Source organism: Stegodyphus dumicola, chromosome 4 (assembly GCF_044657685.1).
Source record: "Stegodyphus dumicola isolate Sdum_Otavi_A_Nest chromosome 4, ASM4465768v1".
NCBI lineage: Eukaryota > Metazoa > Arthropoda > Arachnida > Araneae > Eresidae > Stegodyphus > Stegodyphus dumicola.
In genome coordinates, this window is record NC_140771.1 from 60,048,207 (window position 1) to 60,068,430 (window position 20,224).

The following is a 20,224-nucleotide window of genomic DNA, read 5'->3' on the forward strand; positions in this document are numbered from 1 at the left end:
AGCGTAACATATGAATAGCATCTTCGAATGTACAACAAAAATCAAGTTTCTCACAGAATATATTTCAGCGCCAATTCTGGTGGTGCATGCGCTATTAACCAAGATTCTCCTCTGTCGCCAAATATTTCTCAGCTAATACAAAACAGCAACTTTTTAGAAAACTGCTATTATTATGGACTCATTCCAGATGATTTAAACAGGCATTTTTTTTTAAATTTTGTCTCTGTTCGAAGAAATATTTTTGTGCAAGTCTGACGCGCAGACTCCTCGTGTTCAATTTTTAGGTTAAGTTTCGTAAAATAGTTTAAATGTGATTAACAATAGGCACACAACTAACTGTTAATTATCTTTACTGAAAATTAGTGCTCTTTTCGCATAAAACGTTTCGGTTTACTGTTTACGACTTTCGATAACATTTTGAATGTGGAATGTTTCCTAGAGTGGCTGTCATATTTTAATAATTTCAAGGTCTTTTGAATAAAGTCTGTATCATTCGAAACTTGCGCCTTTAATAAAAACCTGTTTGCAAAGGCCTCTTTAAAGGTTTTTCCCGAACTTTCCTCTAAACTTGCAGAAAAAAAAAAAAAAAAAAAAAAAAAAAAAGAAAAGTTATTCGAAAGTCTGATGTTCTGCTGTCGTGTCAACAGGGCACATTTAAAAATATTTACATTTTACAAAGAAGTGTAACTTGAACTACATGTCAAAACTAGGTGTTGCATTGTAGAGCAAAATTAAATGTTCCGAACTAGAAAACATGAAAAAAATCAACTTTACCTCAACTGGGATTCGAACCACAGATCTTTTAAGCTAGTTGTATCTGTTAACAACTTACGCCAAAACAGCATGCGCGGGAAAATGCAACAGCTCCTTACATTCTATCGTACTTTGAGCGCGACTAGAGAGAGGAATGAGACCCAGTCGATTAAATACAGGTGGTGGTGGTAATGAACATCCACATTTAATTCAGGGATCACTACAGACATTAGACATTTCGAACCAAGAATTAAAAAAAAAAGTTATCACAGATACTTGGGCATACGAATCTTTTCAGACATCACAGACATACGAATCTTTTGAGCTAACGAGACCTGCTGATCACTTATACATGAGAGAATACAAGCGTGAGTGTGATAATTCCTTATAACGTAACCTCTTGCATGCTCAACAAAAATTTCTTTTTGCATAATGTCTCTTAATTTTATACTATTTTTTATACATTTTGTTTTTAATTTAGTGGGAGATAAATAAAATATTTTTTTCTAGAAACCTCTAAAATAATGAACGCTTTTGTGTTTTCTTTATGGTATAACTTTTATTTTCCAATGGCACTAGCCGTTATAAACGTCGGCCACCACTAAGATCAAAAGAGGTGGTCACTTTATATGAAGGCACCTAGTAGGTAAAACATCGTTGCCTCGTATGAGAGGACAGACAATTTACATTCATACCTTCTCTGGGAATCGAACCTGGACCCCTTGGTACGGTAGTCTAAGTCACTAGCCACTTTCACTTCTGGGCAAACGGCATAAAGTAAATATGAAATTTCTTTATAAATTCTTCACGAAAGCATCTATCGCCTCAAATAACATCCGCGTAACTTTTATTGGAATTAGCCAACCATTCAACCAGTCTAAAAGCAGAATCTACATCGTTTTCATGGGCTTGTACATAAAAAAATGTCATTCTTCCTGGTTTGCTGATTTTTAGAGAATATTTAAATGTTATAAAACATAATTTATTTTTTAATAAATGAAAACACATATTTATATTTTATGTTCATAAATTTGCATTACAACGCTAAAACTTTTTGTAAACTTGCGATTTTTGCACAATATTAATATTGTAATTTTACAAAGAGTGTGTATACATTTTTAGAACGATTTGGACAAAGAATTAAAAAGAGCAGATCTTTTAGAATAAAAATTTCTGGCACTAGCTATTATTTGAAGTGATAAATATCGTCTGTTATTTTTAAAGTTATTCTTTTTTCAAAATGTCGCATCTACGCAAGCTGTGGATTGCAGGATAAGTCTTTTTGTTTTCCCAAGAGAAATATTCCTATTCTATAATTCAACAACGTTATGAAATGCATGGTATTAAAATTGTTAAGTGCAAATAACTGAACAATACTAATCAAAAAGGGAAAAATCATCAATCATTACTTCTACTTGGGGAAAAAAAAAAGACTCCAAATCAATGCTTGAAAACAGTACGCATTGTTTCAAATGTTTGTAAAATTCAATTGTTGGTGACCAAAAAAAAAATCGTAATTGCAAAGCCTTTAAGTATATCTGTAGCAAATGAACTAATAAAGCAAGATTTACAACTTCAAAAAAGATAAACATAGTGTTCACCAGCTTTTGCTGATGCATGTGACTCAACGCAGAACAATTTGTAAGGACCTGAATAAAAACTATTTAACAGTAGATAAATAGAAATACATTGTGATACTTGATGAAGCGTGGGTTTTGCTTAAATAACTGCTACATAAAAACGTCTGTTTCCTATTAAAAAAAAAAAGAGAAATATTGTACAAACCTGGTTCCGTCAACGCAAATAAATTTTCAGTAAGGAGTTCATGATTGTTGCAGGATTCTCTTGCACTGTTACATTCAAACTAAGAAGCGTTGAAAAAAATGTAGTATCAACTCAATATAGTATCAAGAGAACTTTTTGCATCCGGTATTTACAGAAGAAATTCCATTTCTCTAAGACCATACTTCGAAAAGTAATACTGATATTGTATGTATGTATCACTTTTCACCTTATTCCTGGAAAGTTTTCTGGCGTCTCACTTATGGACTATTGTGCCTTTGCTCTCTTGAAAAGAACCTTCTCCAAGGGCATATTCACCACGATTGCTGGAAGCTTGGAAAGTAATGGAAATCAATACCCCTGAAAATTTTGCATAAAGTTTTTCTGTCATGGAAATAACGATTCAGATTTATAATCGAGAAAATAGGCTATAAGATCCAGCATCTAAAATATACTCATTACATTTTAAATATTAACTGAAGGGTCCCGAAATTGTTCTAAAATGTATAAGTACCCTCTGTATGTAGCAATATCTCCTCTGCTTAAACTTCGATTTCATTACTTTTTTAATTCTTTAAAAATATATCGCAATTTATGGAAAATGCTTACTTTTAGAAATCTGTCCACCGTTTGAAAAGTACAGCAACTGCGTAATTCCTTGCAATAATTGCAAACTGAAAGGCATGTGTTCATTCTTGGGTTGCGAAGAAGGTTGTGACTGCATTGACGGTTTCTTCAGAGACGAAAGTGGCAGATGCATTCCTGAAGCTTTATGTTCACTTCCAAGTAAGTTTTGGCTTTCGTGTTTTAGTAATTAATCAAAGAGGTGCTATTGTTTTTAGCGAGTGATAAAATACTTTTCACTGTAAATAAGTATTCGCGTTTTCAAGGAAATCTTAATTTCAAACATTATACACATTTGTTTTCTCTTGAAGAAGAAGGGACTCGTATAACGTTCTTAAAACCGACAGAATTATTCAAACTCTACGCCAAATCAAATTTGCTTTTTGAGTACTTTAAAATCAAGTATTTTAATTTTAATAATATATTTTGATTTTAAAGCTGTTTGGGGACTTAATCCGCTATTTTGTCGGCATTTCTGCACTATTTGGAAATTTTTGTAACTTATTTTGAGTCTATTTGGCGATTTTTAAATTAAAAAAATTTTTTTTAATTTATTCCATAGCATTTTGATCTTATTAACCGAATTTTTTATCCCAACAAGTGATGTATTCCACATAGTTTTGTACATAACGGGCGGAACTTCTGCTTTTCGATAACAATATCCAAATGATACCATTAATCGCAAGCCCGTAAGGTGGCTTCCACTGTATATTTCTTTTAAAATTCGTCAAACGATAATGCATTTAAAAATATTTTAATACTTTTTTTTTTTTTTTTCATTTTTCATCCAAAAATGAGGCGCAGAACGAAAGACAAATGTTTGAAACTCGAAATATCTTCTGAGTTGACTTTTATCATTAAGCATTTAGTTATATGAGCTGATAACAATGGGTATTATAATTTATTTATGAATATCGATGAAATATTTGTCTGATTTTTTATATTTTTAAATTATTGTGTTAGAGAACTTTAAGAGCTATGTATCTAATTTTGCATATACCTATACAGATTGTGGGGTTCCACCCTTTTATCTAACAACTAATTGTGGAGGAACCTAATGAACAGCTAAGCGAATAATCGCTTTAGTTCAGGAAGAAAGACGTAAACTCGAGAAGGGCCAATTACTCCTTATTTGTTCAAAATAAAGAGTTTAACAGGTGGCCCCTTTCTCAGGGCCTACAGCAAAGCCTCCACTTGAGCTTGAACTCAAAGTAATAAGAAATAAGACTTAACTAATGCTTAACTAAAACGATATATCCGAAGCTATCGAAATTCTAAGTAGTTGGCCCCTAAATGTCGAATAAGCTAGTAATACCTGTAATACGGCCGAGCTTAGTAACAGCTTAAAAAGACTTAGCCAAAAGGCAAACGTTCGCTAATCAGAAACTCTGAAGCTCTCTCTTGAAGTCAATGGAACTTCGATTTAAATACTACTCTTACTCTTCTGCATTAAACGCTATTCGAAAAACACATTCTGGTAGGAAATTGTCAGCTGAAATTAGGAAGGACAAGAAAATAGCTTTAACTAAAGCTTAAAAAGGTTTATTCTAAGTTTCTAACTTAGTATATTACTAATTTAGAAACTTAGAACTACTAACTAAGTAATTATTTAGAACTATTGAAACCCTAAGCAGATGGTGATTTTTATTTCGATAATGATGAATAAGATCTTTAATAAAACACAATAATAAATAAATAAATGAAAATATATTAAATCTAAATTTAGTGAGACTACATAATAATACCTTTCATTCAGCCCCCAAAAACCGTTTTGTTATTTCTCGATGCTGGAGTAAAATTATATCTTCTCTTACTTGAGTTTTGTAGCTGAGAAAGGGTGAAGTCGGAATTATACGCTCAGTGGAAAGATTACCCATGACCTAATTTGCTGCAATTGGTTTGTTTTAAAAACAAATCACACAAGCATGAACTATCTTAAGAGCCAATCCTTTGCCATGAATGGGCCAATATTTCAAACGCACCTTATGAAGTAAACCCTGCCCTGCACTCCACTATGTATGTACTTCTTATAAAAATACTGAAAAATCAGTTCGGTAACTCTATGAGTAGGAAGCAAAATTAACTGGTGTTTGCAATCAAATAATAAGTTTGATATTTTTAATCTTCCTCCAACTCTTAAAAGAGAATTCTCATCTAGAAAAGGGTAAAGACCTTATAACTTACTTTGTGCAGAAATAGGTTAACCTCGTCGAAGAGCTGTAATTTCCGAATTAAAGGCAGTTAATTGGGCATGCCGTATAAGCAATCAGATTTTATTGCAGTATTGTAATCGCTAAGAATTTCGAGTATCATGGTTCAACGAAAATATCCGTTTTGACCGCTCTCGAATCCATTTGAATCATTCCACTTTTTCTTGCGTTGCATCTGTACGTACGGACAGAATAAAGAACTCCTTTTCCCAAAACGGATTGTAAAATGGATTCAGAAGAGATATTTTTCGTGAAGTTTGTAGGTACGTACGTACGTATGTATCTCGTACAACTCAAAAATCAGTAGCCTTAGAACTTTGAAATTCTGCATATATGACTGCTAATGTAGTTGTGTACCTCCCTTTTCGGTTGCAATCGGCCGCACCAAACATAGATGTGTATACATATATACCTACTTATATATATATATATATATACAATACGCAGTCTGTTGCCCGGCTTGGTAAGCTCAATTTTTTATTCTTAAATGTTGGTCTCTCCGAGACCTAAGGTGAGACGAACGCCCGGTGTCCTAGTTCAGCCTTGGGGGCTTAAAATTGAGGTCTTATGTAAAAGGAGGTCTGCGCAGTGGAATTGAGGCCCCGTGCCTAGTAAGCAAGTTGTTAAATATCCCTTTTTGAGGTTCCTATGGACAATGTTCGGCCCTCCCGCCTAAATACGGAGAATGTTTTGGGGTTGTCACCTTAGTTGCATTTGGTTACAGAAAAGGTTAAGCAAAACTGTCTTATTTGTTGGTAAATTGTGAATTTTTTGCTTTAAAAGCGAATTATGTTGCTCTTAGGTTCCGCCTAAGGATTTTATGCCTTTATGCAGTACTTGTAGAAATATCAACATTTTAAAAGTTGAAATGGTACAAAGCGTAATCAGGCCGCCATTTGTTTACATTTGAAACTCTTTGTAGAATGATGAATTAAGATGGCGCAATAACGTCAGTGTCTTTTTTTTGCCCAGTGTGATCGAAAGCTAATCATTTTTGTGCATTGAAAATTTGGTCTTCTTCCCCGTTGGTCGATTTACTTCTTTTGGTTATAAAAACTTTAATTTTACTAGGAAATGTTTTTAAAAAATTGTTTTTAACTGAATTTGATGTTTTAGGTTTTTCTGTATTTTACAATTTTTAATAAAGCTGTTTTGAGTTTTATGCATTTTTTCCTTGTCGCGAAAGGTGAACTGAACTGATCGAATTAGAAAAGTATTTCTAATGAAATTAGAGAAAATAAATTTAAATGACGTGCAGTCAGAAAATGTGTACAACTTAATAGGCCGTACCAAAATGTTTACTGCTATATTTACTACAGTTATTTAAACCTATTTCCTCGCATTTCATTAGAGATATATTTCTCATTCAATTAATTCAGTTCTCACTTCGCGACAAGAAAAAATAAATAAAAACTCAAAACAGCTTCATGAAAAATTGTACACTACTGAAAACCATAAATGACCAAATACAATTAAAAGCAATTTTTGCAATTAAAATTAGAATTTCTACCCCAGAACAAGCAATTCAGTCAGCGGGCAGGAAGAGAGATTCTTCGGTACACAGAATTGAAAGTTTACGTTTGGTTCCACTCGGCAAAAAGACACTCAAGTTGGTGTGCAAACTGAATTCAGTATTCTACTAAGAGTTTCAAATGTAAACAAATGGCAGTCTCCTTAGGCATAGCAACACTTTAACTTTTAAATTGCTGATAATTCTACAACTAATGCATTCAGTTTAACTAAAGCATAAAAAACTTAGCCGAGAACGTAAGAGAACCAAAATTCAATTACTTTAAAATAATGCGCCATTTGCCATCATATAGCAATAAAATAACTGAGCTGACCAACCGGGAAACAGAGTGGATAGCTTTTGTACATAATTTTTGGTCTCTTTTGAGTACGAATGCAAGTAGGGAAATGCCTGAACATTTGAAAACTAATTTAGAGTGAAAATTTGGTACAAAAAAGCGGTCTTGAATCGCAGATGATTCAGAGAAACGACTCATATTAATTTTCTGTTAAATATTACGTTTTTGAAAGTTTCATTAGTTTACGTTTACTCATTTTGGTAATTTTTTACCCAGAGAAGATAGATTAAACCTTCATATGAAGGAACAAAATTTTATTCAATTTCGTTCCGAAATTTACATTTTGATTTATATATATATATATATATATATATATATATATAGATTTATATATATATATATGTAGATATATGCATACGTCTGGTGCGGCGGATTGCATTGAAAAAGGATTTTGCACAACTATATGTTAATGCAGTCCCATATACAAAATTTCAACGTTCTAAGGTTATTCGTTTTTGAGTGTTGCAGGTATGTGAATACAGACAAAGTAGTTCAAGAGACTAGTTGTCACGAAAAAAATCACTACCGAATCCATTTTACAATTCATCTTTGAAAAGAGAACTTTATTCTGTCCATATGTACGAATTTCACGCAGAAACATCGTTCAAATGGATTCAAGAGAGGTCAAAATGTATATTTTCGTTGAAATATGAACACCCGAAATTTTTCGCGATTTCATTACTTCATTTACTTCGTACAAGGAAGTTAAAAGTTTGTTTAAATATTAGTCTTTTGCGATGAATTTAATAAATATTTTATCATCATAATTTATATAAGACGAGTATAATATTAATAATAAATAAATAACATAACAGTTGTTTTATTTTACAGTTCAATGCAAGAAAGGGGAAGAATACCAAATCTGTGGATCACCTTGTGAAAGAACTTGTGCAAATTATCGCTTTCACATTGGCATTATATGCCCCAAATCTTGTGAACCAGGATGTTTCTGCAAGGACGGTTTAGTTCGTGATTCGAATGGAAATTGTGTAGATCCTAAAGAATGCAGCAAAAGTAAAATCATATTAGTTTTTTTAGTGAATTCTTTTTTTCACTTTAGAATTTCATAAACAATTGTCTCTTTACTTGCAGTCTGTGGCAGATATGAAGAATATAAAGAATGTGGTACAGCATGTCCTGCAAACTGCACTAATAGAAATCCAATATGTACAAAACAATGTGTTAAGGGCTGCTTTTGCAAGAAAAGCTTCCTGAGATCAGAAAATGGCACTTGTATACCATCGAATCAATGTCCAAAACGTAAGTTGATAAGCGCCATTTTTTGCAATATTCTGGAAAGGAAATACTACCAGAAATAAGAATTTTTAAACATTCTTCAGTAGTTCAAGAGACTAGTTGTCAGAGTAGTTGCTAGTTCGTGAATACTTGATTAAATTACCGTCAGTTTGTCAACAGTACAGGTTTTTTACAACAAATTACTTAAATAGACACAGGATGGAAATGCGTAAATGTTTCTGAGATGACTATGCTACTGAAAAGGGAAATTCAGGATTAAACCTCTGAAAAATCAAACTAGGAGTATAATTAATAAATTACGCTAAATGTTTGAAAATAATTTGTTTGGAAATAAATATGAAACGAAAGAAGCTAACAGGCTGAGTTCTACACTTTTGCATCTAATGGTTCTGTGAGACTAAAGGTGCATCCAAGAGATAATAAGAGGTTTTGTTAACAATAACAACATTTATTTACAGGAAAATATACGAAAATTTCAATCAATTAGAGATATATTATTAGGCATCTCTGTCTTCCACGTCTTACACCTTTAGTATCCTGCCTGCCACTGACTATTAGGACGAACGCAGCGCCCTCTAGTCAGAATGACTCCGTAAATACGTAATATACGCTACCAAAATGCCTGGATGTGCTGCTTGAGCTTTGAAACGAGGTAAAAGGCTCTAATCTCTTGGTCGCGCATTTGTTCAAAATTAGGGACTAATGAGGTGCTGTCTAACATAAGAATCCGTTTCTGTTTGTCAGATGTTTGGCTTTCAGACCGTTTTTCATTGAAGCACTAAAAGCTTTAATAAAAATCAGACCTTAAGCATTGCCCTATTTATCCATGCATGCGGCTGTCTTTATAACCATATAGATTTGCTCCTTTTATTTACGTACCTTTTTTACTATTAAACGTGTAAAGACCTTTCACGTTCCCTACCAACATTAGTTTTAGTTTATGTTCGTCTGCTGCATTGGTGTTCTGCCAGTATCTGAAACTTTCCTTTATATCTTATATTGCCTAAAAATTCAAAGTTACAAGCGTTCTTGAGGCTAATATCCGAAACGCCAAGAACAATTTAATTGGAAAAGCTGTAAGCCTACGTACTTTATCGTGGCAAGGGAAACAAGATTACGTCTGTCGTTGGCAACAACCTTGTGCACCATATAGGTGGCAATACGGTTTTACCCAGTTTCACTCCAATGTTTAGAGACAGCACCCCGGAGATTGGGTCCGAGTGGCTACAACCTCTTTTTCTCTCCCACCACACCACACGAAAGGGCTTTCGGCTGGCCATATATTTAGAGTGCCCCCCATGCCACCAGAAACACCATACATTTACAAACAACCACTCCTTCTCCGGGAGTCAAACCGACCCCTTCGGCTGAGTAGTCAAAATCACTAACGAATATCCCATCTGGACGGCATTTGTGAATGTACAAATATGTTCTTAAATGTACAAATCTTTTCTGTGTCAAAGGCAAACTTTTCTCTACAAAATGCCTAGTTGTCAAGAAAAGAGGTTGTAAAATTTTAGGGATAATTTTCATGAAAAATTAGGCCTTTAATTTACGGTTCTAGGCTCTTACCCAATTAAACCATATAATTATATCTAATTTTTTAGTCTGGTTAATTTTTAACAGGCAGTATTTTTCATACTTTTTCTTTCCTTTAAAATATCTTTGCAAGCTCTGTGTACACAGTCCTGCTTAATGCTTCTGATTCTTGTTTTTCTACCCTCTGGTATTGAGTTTACCTCATAAATGCTCACAACTTTATTTATATTTCTGCCTCTTTCCAACCTTTTTAGAATAAATTATTACATATTCATTATGATATTAAAGTCAATTACCGACTAACCTATTCTAAAAATGAGAGAAAAAAAACACCTAGGTATTAGTGATTAGAAAAATCATCCAAGCATTAGTGATCTGCTCATGAGGAATCTGAGGATGAATATTTCGATGTGTATCTTGATACTGATGATGCTACATAGAAGCATCGTAGATATTGTATTGTTGCTTTGAGAATCTGCGTTAGCTATTAACAGCTATGAAAATGTATCAAAGCAAATTTAAAATAAAATTTATGACAGTTAACACCAAACTCATTATAATATTTTTTACACTTTATATTACTGCCAAAAACGTTTGAAAACAGTATAGGAATTTTTGATTGATTTTTAAGACAGATAAAATAAACGCTCTATATTTATGATATCTTCGTTCTGACTTCTGAAGCATACCCGATAGTATTCTGATCATTTTTATTACATCTTTATCCTTCAATTAGAACATTTTGCTTTCTGTTAGAAATCTGTGGCAAAGACGAGCAATATTACAAGGAATGCACACCAAGCTGCAAGAATACGTGCAAAGCTTACAACAACCCAGGCATCCGCTGTAGTTGTGGACCACCGGGCTGCTTCTGCAAAAACGGTCTTGTAAAGAGAGAAGACGGCAAATGCGTGCCTCCGAGTGCATGCTGTGAGTGTAGTCCATTACCTTCTTTTAATTTATAAATCTAGAGTTTTTCTTTCTCATTATAATATTTAATTCACGTAATATATGAATAGTGGATTTTATCTGAAATTTACTTTTTATATTTGGCATTCCTTTTCGCCAATTTTTTAACGACTTCTCCAGTGTTGAGAAATTTTGTATCTTATCAGCTAGTGCCAATTGTGCATCGATTATTAAATAATTATACCAAGAGTCCATCGAATCTTAAATGGAGATAAGTTGGAAATGCACAAGTATTTCTGAGATGAACATAGAGCTTGTGCTATATAAATGCCGAATTCAGGATTAAATGTGCGGAGTAGCAAACTAGGAATATTGCTTAAAATTTATGTTATTTTTCTCAATAATCTTAAGTTTAGAATAAATTGATTACCCATTAAACCAGAATTTAATATATAAATTCAGCTTAATCTTAGTAAATGTTAGAAACTCAAATAAATTTGAGTTTTTAACTTTACTTTTATACAACTTTGTAGCAACTAAGTTTTTACGAACAATTTAAAGAGACCTTTGGCAACCACGAGGTTCATCTTATTGATTTGATGAATTAAGAGATGAACAACATAAATATAGAGATCTAAAACAAAAATGCCCACTTTTTTCTGTCAGCAATATAAGGGTCTGCAGACTTCTTATCGGGTCAGTTAAAATTCAATCCAAATAATAATCATAAAATTTTAATTGTTTGAAAATACATCATGCATTTAGCATTGTTTTAAAAGGTGGAACCTTCTAGTCGTTGGAAGTGAGTCTCTGTCGGGAGTTTCTTTATTCATTTAATGATGGTCTGCAACTTCTTCACGATAATATATTTTTAAAAGCTATTTACCTCATTTCACCAAAGCTTGTCTTATCAGGCAAAGAACGCAGCTTGCATTTGTAGTTGATTTTGAATAAAGTTCTTTCGATTTCGAGGGCTATCAACATCTTCTTTAGAAGCAAAACAAGTTTTGCAAAATCAATGTTTCGATACTGTTCTTATTCCAAAAGCAATAAGTAAATGGAGAAAAGCGATCATGTAAGCAGCGCTATCTAGCAAGGAAAATAATAATGAAACTTGCAAATAAGGCAATTAGAATTCTAAAAGTAATTCTGAGTAATCTATAAAAGAGAATATTAAAATCCTGAAAGCAATATCTTAATTTTAACGTTTTATTACTGTTTTCCTCAATTGATAGCGTTACGTCGGCCCCGTTTTGAATCGTCTATTTCTTTTCGTAAGAAAATGGTTGTCGTTCCTGTCATTTTGCAAAAATGTGTTTACTCTAGAAGAAGAGAGACTTGCGTCTGATCTCCGTGGAAATAGAGTTTTATTCAAAATCTACGTCAGACTAATGTTGCCCTTTTGCCTAATTTTAAATTTTCTCATTGGCATGTTTCTTTAGTTTTACAAATTTGAATTTCTAAGGACCTATGGCACTGTTATAATGTTTCGTGAATTTTGTGTAAGATTCTCTTTTTGAGAACTGAAATTATTCATTTTGGATATATATCGCCATAATATTAGTCAAGACCTGTCGTAATTTGGTGAAGGTTTGAATCTGATTTTAAGTTTCCTTTTAGTATATACAGACAACTCCTGACTTCTAGTGTGGACACCTATGTTTAACTTAAAATCAGTATTTATCCAAGAGCAATTGAAAAAACACAGGAAGGAGAAATAATCCAAAAAAATGGTATTATTAATTGCATTTTCAAGGTGCTGAATTTGAAGAATATGAGCAATGTACATTAAATCAGCATTCAAAACAATAATGACATATAATAAATAACGGAAGAGTAAACATCATTAGAAATTTAGAAATGAGTAATCTATCTTATAAAGAAGCATTCATTAAAGAACAATGCATACAAGAGAACTTTCACAATATTATCGAGTTCTGGAGTATTGCATAAAATCATTTACATCGTCATGGAGCTCCCATAAATTATTTCTAGGCCTTTTTATTTTTTTACTGCAAAATATCTAGGCATTCCATATTACACATAATTAGATTACGTACTGTTATTGGTAAAACGATCTCCAAATCCTATGATATCATTTGTTATCTACTCTTTCATACAATTTTCCTTTCCTTTTTATACATTTTAAACAGTTTCGTTTTAAGCTGACTATTTCGCGTGAATAATTTTGAGATCATTCTGCAATAAACTGTTTAACAGCTTTAAGATAGGGACCGTTTAATCCAGTAAATGAGGCTGATTGTATAGATAAATACATGGCATAATCATAACACATGGCATAATCAGCATACATAATCAGCTTCTCCGAAATGAAGAACCTACGAATAAAACCATAAAACCTTTTTTAAATGATTTCTTAATAATGTCCTTCTGTTAAATACTGCAGTCGAAGTACAGTTAGAAAGGTAAATGAAACTAATAAACCGCTTAATTAAATTCACCCACAATTGTGTTCATTTGCTTTTGAACTAGTTTTCTCTAATACAAGAATATAGATTCAAATATTATTATTTGGAAATTATCCTAGTAAATATGTTTGCTTTACTGATAGGACCATACTTTATAAAGATGTCATAGAAATATAATGATCCAGACAATTTTGCTTTACAGTCCAGTGCAAAAAAGGAGAAGAATACCAAACCTGCGGCTCACCTTGTGAAAGAACCTGTGCAAATTATCGTTTCCGCATTGGTATTAAGTGTCCTATACCTTGTGAACCGGGATGTTTCTGCAAAGATGGTTTAGTCCGAGATTCGAATGGAGAATGTGTCGAAACCGAAGAATGTGGCAAAAGTAAATATTATTTCTATTTGTTATATATTCATAAACAGTCTTTCTTTACTTCAGAACTTTACAAAGGTTTGTTTTTCTTCCAGAAATTTGCGGTAAAAATGAAATATATAAGGAATGCGGTACAGCTTGTCCTGCAAACTGCACTAACAGGAATCCGATATGCACTGAAAAATGCGTGGAAGGCTGCTTCTGTATGGAAGGATTTGTGAGATCCACAAATGGCACCTGCGTACCACTGAGTCAATGTCCCTATGGTAATTACACTTAAAGAACATGAACGACATTTTTTACAGAATTCTGAAACGAGACATTATTAAAAATTCTCTGAAAGAATTTTAACTTCAAAAAGTTAAAAAATTTTCCTTCAGTTCGGTTTTTCACAGTAACGAAAAGCTAAAATTCATTGTTATCTTTATTGTTCTGGAATCACACAAATCTAAGAAATTTTCATTGAATAATTATTGAATTACGCAAAATTACTGTCGATACTGATGACACATAGTAAGCATTTGATATGATGTCATTAGCTCATAAACCTTCAATTACTCTTCCCCAGAAACTTACTAATCTTCTCCAAGTGATCAGTTTTGAAATGGTTTATTCTGGATTCTAATTACCTTCAGTCTTATATAATCGCATAAATAATTGGTACAGGTATCAGCATGAATGTCGTTGGCTCTCGATTCGTCGTTAGCCTAGAGATTTATTTTCCTACTAGCTATTTTGATCGACACAGCATGCTTTAAAAATAATGGAACGAATTTTCAAGGGGGATATAAAACTCAAAATCAAATTTTTATCATAGAATAACCTAGCCGCATATTAGGTATTTGGATGCTGAAAGTGCTTTTCGTTCCCACATATGACATTTATCGAAGCGTAGAGATATAGGACCCATTTTTAAATCTGTTCCTGAGCCTATCAGAAACTTCAAATTGGTAAGTTGATTCACAGTTTGCCCTTGAAGCATAAATCTCTTGTGAATAATATTGTATAAAAATCAAATAAACATCCATTCAGGGATTTGGATTTTCTCAGCTTATTTTTCTAAGAACCACAGTGAGCTGCTTGTGAGCCACATTTTAAGTTGTCGTCTCGTTTCTAGATCATATTGGAAAATCAAGGGTTAGTCAAAATTTATTAGCTCCTTTTTATTAAACTGTTATCATTATGGACTCACTCCAGATGATTTAAACAGGCATTTTGTTGATTTTGTCTCTGCTCGTAGAGATATTTACGTACAAGTCTGACGCGCAGACTCCTCGTGTTCAATTTTTAGGTTAAGTTTCGTAAAATAGTTTAAATGTGATTAACAATAGGCACACAACTCACTGTTAATTATCTTTACTGAAAATTAGTGCTCTTTTCGCATAAAACTTTTCGGTTTACTGTTTACTACTTTCGGTAACATTTTGAAGGTGGAAGGTTTTCTAGAGGGTTCTCATATTTTAATAATTTCAAGGTCTTTTGAATAGAATTTGTATCATTTGTCCTCGGGCACTCGGACTCATAGTCCTCAAGAATTTCGCGTAAGAACTGATCCTCTGATTATTTTTACGTTGTTCAAAGCAGTGCAGATAAGTCATGAGGTGTCCATACTCTGTTATAAATTGAGCAATGTGAAGTGAGTCACATCTTAAAAAGCTGGTGTGCGTCTGAGCGTGTAGGGAAATCTGTCAACTCTTTTAAGAGTGCACTCTGTTTTTCATTGATGCTTTTATGAATAAAGCATGGCTCAAATCCTGGGGACGGTGTTGTTGATTTTTCATGTTCCAAAAGGTTTAATAGTCTCTAGAATGGGTCTCGAACTAAAATGTGATGGGTGGTAGCTGATCACTACTTGGGTTTAGTAGATTCGGATTCATATCTCTTCTGAGCACTCTTAAATAGGAAAAAAAGTGAGGAATTCAAGAAGTGATGAGTTTATCATCCACCACACTTCGGGATATGTTGTAGAGACTACTAAATTGTTTAGAGCATGAAACATGAAAAGTCAGCTGTGCCTTCGCCGGGATTTAAATCTTGGATGGTTCCAATTGGATCTTTCATTGCAACATTTATGGAAAATAAAGTTTAGTAGTTTAAAGACTCGTCAGAGTTTTAATTTTTAAAGACTTGTCAGATTCCCCCCCCCCCAAAACAAGCCACCTTTTCATGAAATGACTCACCTCACCTTTCTTAATTTCTAACAGAGCATAGGCCCTTCATGACTTATCTGCACCGCTTTGAACGACGTGAAAACGATCAGTGCTTATGCAAAGTGGCCAAGAACCAAGTCCCTTATGCTCTTTCGAAGCGCAAGTGCACACCCATTCGGCACTGGATGATTCATGGTTTAAATTCACACCTGACCTTTTGCTTTTATGTTCCAGACAGTCTAATAGTGTGTACGGCTGCAACCGAATAAAAATGTTGCGAATGATAATTCTTCACACCCTGGATTTGTTCGACTGGGATTCGTGGGAAGAATCCCGGAAATGCCGTAAGGTTTATGTTCCAAACAATCTCTGCAGTTACCCCTGAATTAAAATCTGCAAGGGTGATAACTTCAGGCTTTGAATCAATTAGGTCTTGTGCCTATCCTTAGCAGTCGCTCTTTAATGGGAAGACTAAAGAATTATCATGTCTTTTCTTACGTGGAACGAGTTGTAGCACGTCCTGCTAACTATTGGCTGATCTGTAGTTGAAATCGCAATGATAGCACAGTTTATTTTTTACAAAACTTTCAAAAGTTATTACAGTTTTACAAATTCACCAAATGACTGATAAAAAATGATACAAGAAATTATGTGGTCAAAACTTCTCTTTCTAAATCTGAAATTCCTAAACATCGTCTCATCAGTCACACATACTTTTCGCTGAATTAACCTTTTAACAGTATCTAAATCTAAAATGTGTTAATTGTTTATATGCATTACAAAGAGTTTATTATGAAAAATACTATTATTTTTCATTTAATAAATTAATTATTTCAGAAATATGCGGGCCATTTGAAAGGTATAGTACCTGTGTCAATCCTTGCAATGACTGTGAAATTAAAGGCAACTGCCAATTCCTTGTATGCAACGAGGGCTGCGATTGTATTGAAGGCTTTCATAGAGACAAGAATGGTAACTGCATCCCAGCTTCTGAATGTCCTACAGAAGGTAACTATATCATAATGTGTTGCAATAGTATTACATTATGTTATTGTTTATGCACCCATAGTGTGTTCATAAAATTTGCAGACAACTACTTGAAATGCACCGCGATACGAAAGGTTGAGCAGATTACTCTTATTGATAGAAGTGGTTAAAACTACGAAATGTTTGTTGTTTGTGATTTGCTTTTTAAGCTGCACTCGTCCAAGTTACTACACTAAAGTAACTTGGGTTATGTTAAACTTAACTTGGTTACTTAGTTTACTTACTTAACCTGGTAACTTGGCTTATTGAATTATATTAATTGCTCAAAGACTTCAAGGGAGTAAAAATAATTTAGAAGGAGATATGATTTCTTTATGTCATGTACCAATTTTCATATCTCAAAAATATAATATACGTCAGCATAGGATGTATGTATAGGAAGTTGACGTAGTGGTTAGCAGCGATGACTGCAATACCATTGGATCCGGTTTCAACTATCGGATAAGGTATGTAAATCTACAGTGGCTTTGAGTTATGAGGGTACTTATAATATTCTGAGTCGAACGTCCCTTCGAGAAGTTTGTGGTAGGGCAAATAGTGTAAGAGACTTTTAGTTACGTTCCTCGGTGCTGATATAACTGTACAAACGCTATCATCTATGAGATGCTGATAGGCGCTGTCCTCTGCCGCTTCACCACGATGAGTTTGTGAAGAATTAGTCAAAACACAACAGATACGGAATTAAGATGCTATTGGAAATCACATACATCACTGGGACATTATCTGTTCTAAAATTTTGCAGTGTGGACGAAAAGATAAACTTTGTATATATACACTGCTTTTTTTTTTTTTTTTTGAAATATAACATCAATTGACTGTCATATAAAGTCACGAGCTTTATCAGACTCTCTAAGTTTTATCTTGGAGTCCATCATATACTAGATCAGAATTTCTTAAGTAGGCCTCGAGGTCATCATAGGAGGTTCGGAACTATCTTAATGTTTTCATTAAATATAGCTGAGTGCATTGTGATGCAAATGCAGTAAAAGTCGCGCTCATCAAACTTTCAGAAACCATGGTAACTCGAAAATGTATATAATGGCACAATGTTTTAATTTATGACATCCCTATACAATCGCAGCACAAGTAATGTGCTGCGGTTTATGTTCTTAGCTTTTAAAATCGTTTGTTTAGTGCAAAAGATGAATATGAATTATTCCCAAAGGATTTAGTTTATAAGATCGAGCATTACTTCGTAAAGGATTTTAACGAAAAGATTCTTAAAGCATTTAAAACGACCTTCCAAAATATAACCTAATAAAGCAGTTATTTTCCTTTACCCTTATTTTGAGAACGTGGAAGCATTCACCATAGGAAAAAATTCGAGGATGTCCATACGTTACACGTAATTGCGCTGTCACATTCCTCTGATTCGTCTTGGTTACAACCATTTGTTTTCCCCCGACTTCCTACATTTTTATACGAACTCGGAAGAGACAAGCAGCAACTTATACTCTTTATGGCAAATTTGACTTGCGATAGTCTCAAAAATGTCGATAATGATTCCTGTGATAGTAAGCCGTAAAAATATCTTAATAAAAATGCAACTATTATTGTTTTAATTCAAATGTGACATCAGATAGCTTCCTAATATATCCAAATACACTCATGTCCATAAATTAAGGATAATGCAAAATCAGGCAAAGGAAGAGTTAGAAGCAAAACAAATTTCACTTATTTGTAAAGCTTATTTATTAAACAAAAGGTACAGAGCAAAAAAAGATGCTATATATTTGATATTATTAAAAAATTAGCGATTTTTTCTCCCTGGAGCAAATTACAAAAAAGGCCTACTTACAAAAAAACAATATTACATGGTTGGTATGATTGTTAATACATTGCATGTCTCCCAGACGATGCAATACAGTCCTTACAACGCCTAGGCATGCTGAGTATCAAATTATCAATCTGATCTTGGTGGCTATTACACCACTCAAAAAGCAATGCTCTCCGAAGTTCAGGTAGACATGTAGGAGGAGGTTGACGGGCTGCAACTCGTCGACCAAGCATATCCCACACGTGCTCTACTGGATTCAAGTCCGGTGAGAATGCTGGGCCAGTCCATACAGATGATATCCTCCGATTGAAGGCATTCGCTTACTATGTTTGCAAGGTGAGGACGGGCGTTGTCATCCATAAACACAAATTATGCGCCCATGGCGCCCCGAAACAAACATACATGTTGTTCTAGAATGACGTCCCGATAGATTTGGCTTGTCATGGTTCCAATTTGAAAGTGCAGGTCAGTTCTGGAAGCCAGAATAATTCCACCCCAAACGAGCACTCCTGCACCACCGTAACGGTGTCGTTCAATGATGTTTTCTTGGTGGTAACGGGTACCTGGAGCTCTCTATATGAAAGTCCGGCGAGAATCAGACTGCAAGCTAAACCTGGACTCGTCGGAAAACATCACACAAGCCCACTGTTGCGGTATCCACAATGCATGCTCTCTACTCCAGGCTAACCGCAGGCGACAGTGAGTTGCAGTAAGTGGAACGCATCTGTCAGGTCTACGAGCATATAGACCAATCTGCCCTAAGCGTCTGTACACTGTCTGCCTTGAAATTGTCGTACCAGTGGCTGAAGAGAGCTGACGTAACAGGTCTGAGGCTGTGCTCCGCCTGCTTCTTTTGGAAATAACTGCCAAATACCGGTCCTCATTCGGCGTTGTAACGCTGGGGCGACCTGTGCTGTAACGTCTACTCACATTACCATCATCTTGGAATCGTTGCCAAAGCCTGGAGATGACACTCTGGGCAATTCGAAGTTCTCTGATACTTCCAGTTGGGTACGCCCACATTCCGGACGGCCGATAATTCTACCACGTAAAAAATCATCCAAATGCGTCCTTTGTGTCATAACCATTCGGTTATTGCACTGAAATGCTTATAAAGCGCCTGCGAACAATTTTACTTTTTTGCCTGTATTCCTTATATATCACTCTCTTACACTCTCGTCATTGTGACGTACCATCGGTGTCATCTGGTTACTTCCTGAAATTTGCATATGATTCTTGAAGATGTGTGTAGTGATTTTACAGGTGATATAATTATTTTAGAGTTCGATTTCCGCGTGACTCCGAATTATCCTTAATTTATGGACATGAGTGTAAATTCTGCTATAGGGATCTAAATGAGAATGAGTCAGAGTAACACAGAGGGACACACTGAGTGCTTGTGAAATATGTAAAAAAGCAATTTTACGGTTTTAAATTTATTTTAGTGTGGTTTCAGTTGTGTAGATTATATATATATTTAAAATGTTTCTCAAAAATCATGAATAA

General features: G+C 34.1%; 1 protein-coding gene across 16 annotated transcripts in view; it reads left to right on the forward strand.

Moving 5' to 3' along the window:
- LOC118200019 (zonadhesin-like) overlaps nt 1-20,224 on the forward strand; it is a 260,274-nt gene that overhangs the window by 143,461 nt on the left and 96,589 nt on the right. For 15 of the 16 annotated variants that reach the window (XM_085814973.1, XM_085814976.1, XM_085814977.1 and 12 more), the window contains 7 exons: nt 3,151-3,321; nt 8,069-8,251; nt 8,330-8,497; nt 10,790-10,963; nt 13,574-13,756; nt 13,840-14,010; nt 16,732-16,902. In XM_085814973.1, coding sequence (XP_085671099.1) covers nt 3,151-3,321; nt 8,069-8,251; nt 8,330-8,497; nt 10,790-10,963; nt 13,574-13,756; nt 13,840-14,010; nt 16,732-16,902 — 1,221 coding nt within the window. The remainder of the gene's footprint in view (nt 1-3,150; nt 3,322-8,068; nt 8,252-8,329; nt 8,498-10,789; nt 10,964-13,573; nt 13,757-13,839; nt 14,011-16,731; nt 16,903-20,224) is intronic. The other variant, XM_085814979.1, reaches the window with a different exon arrangement.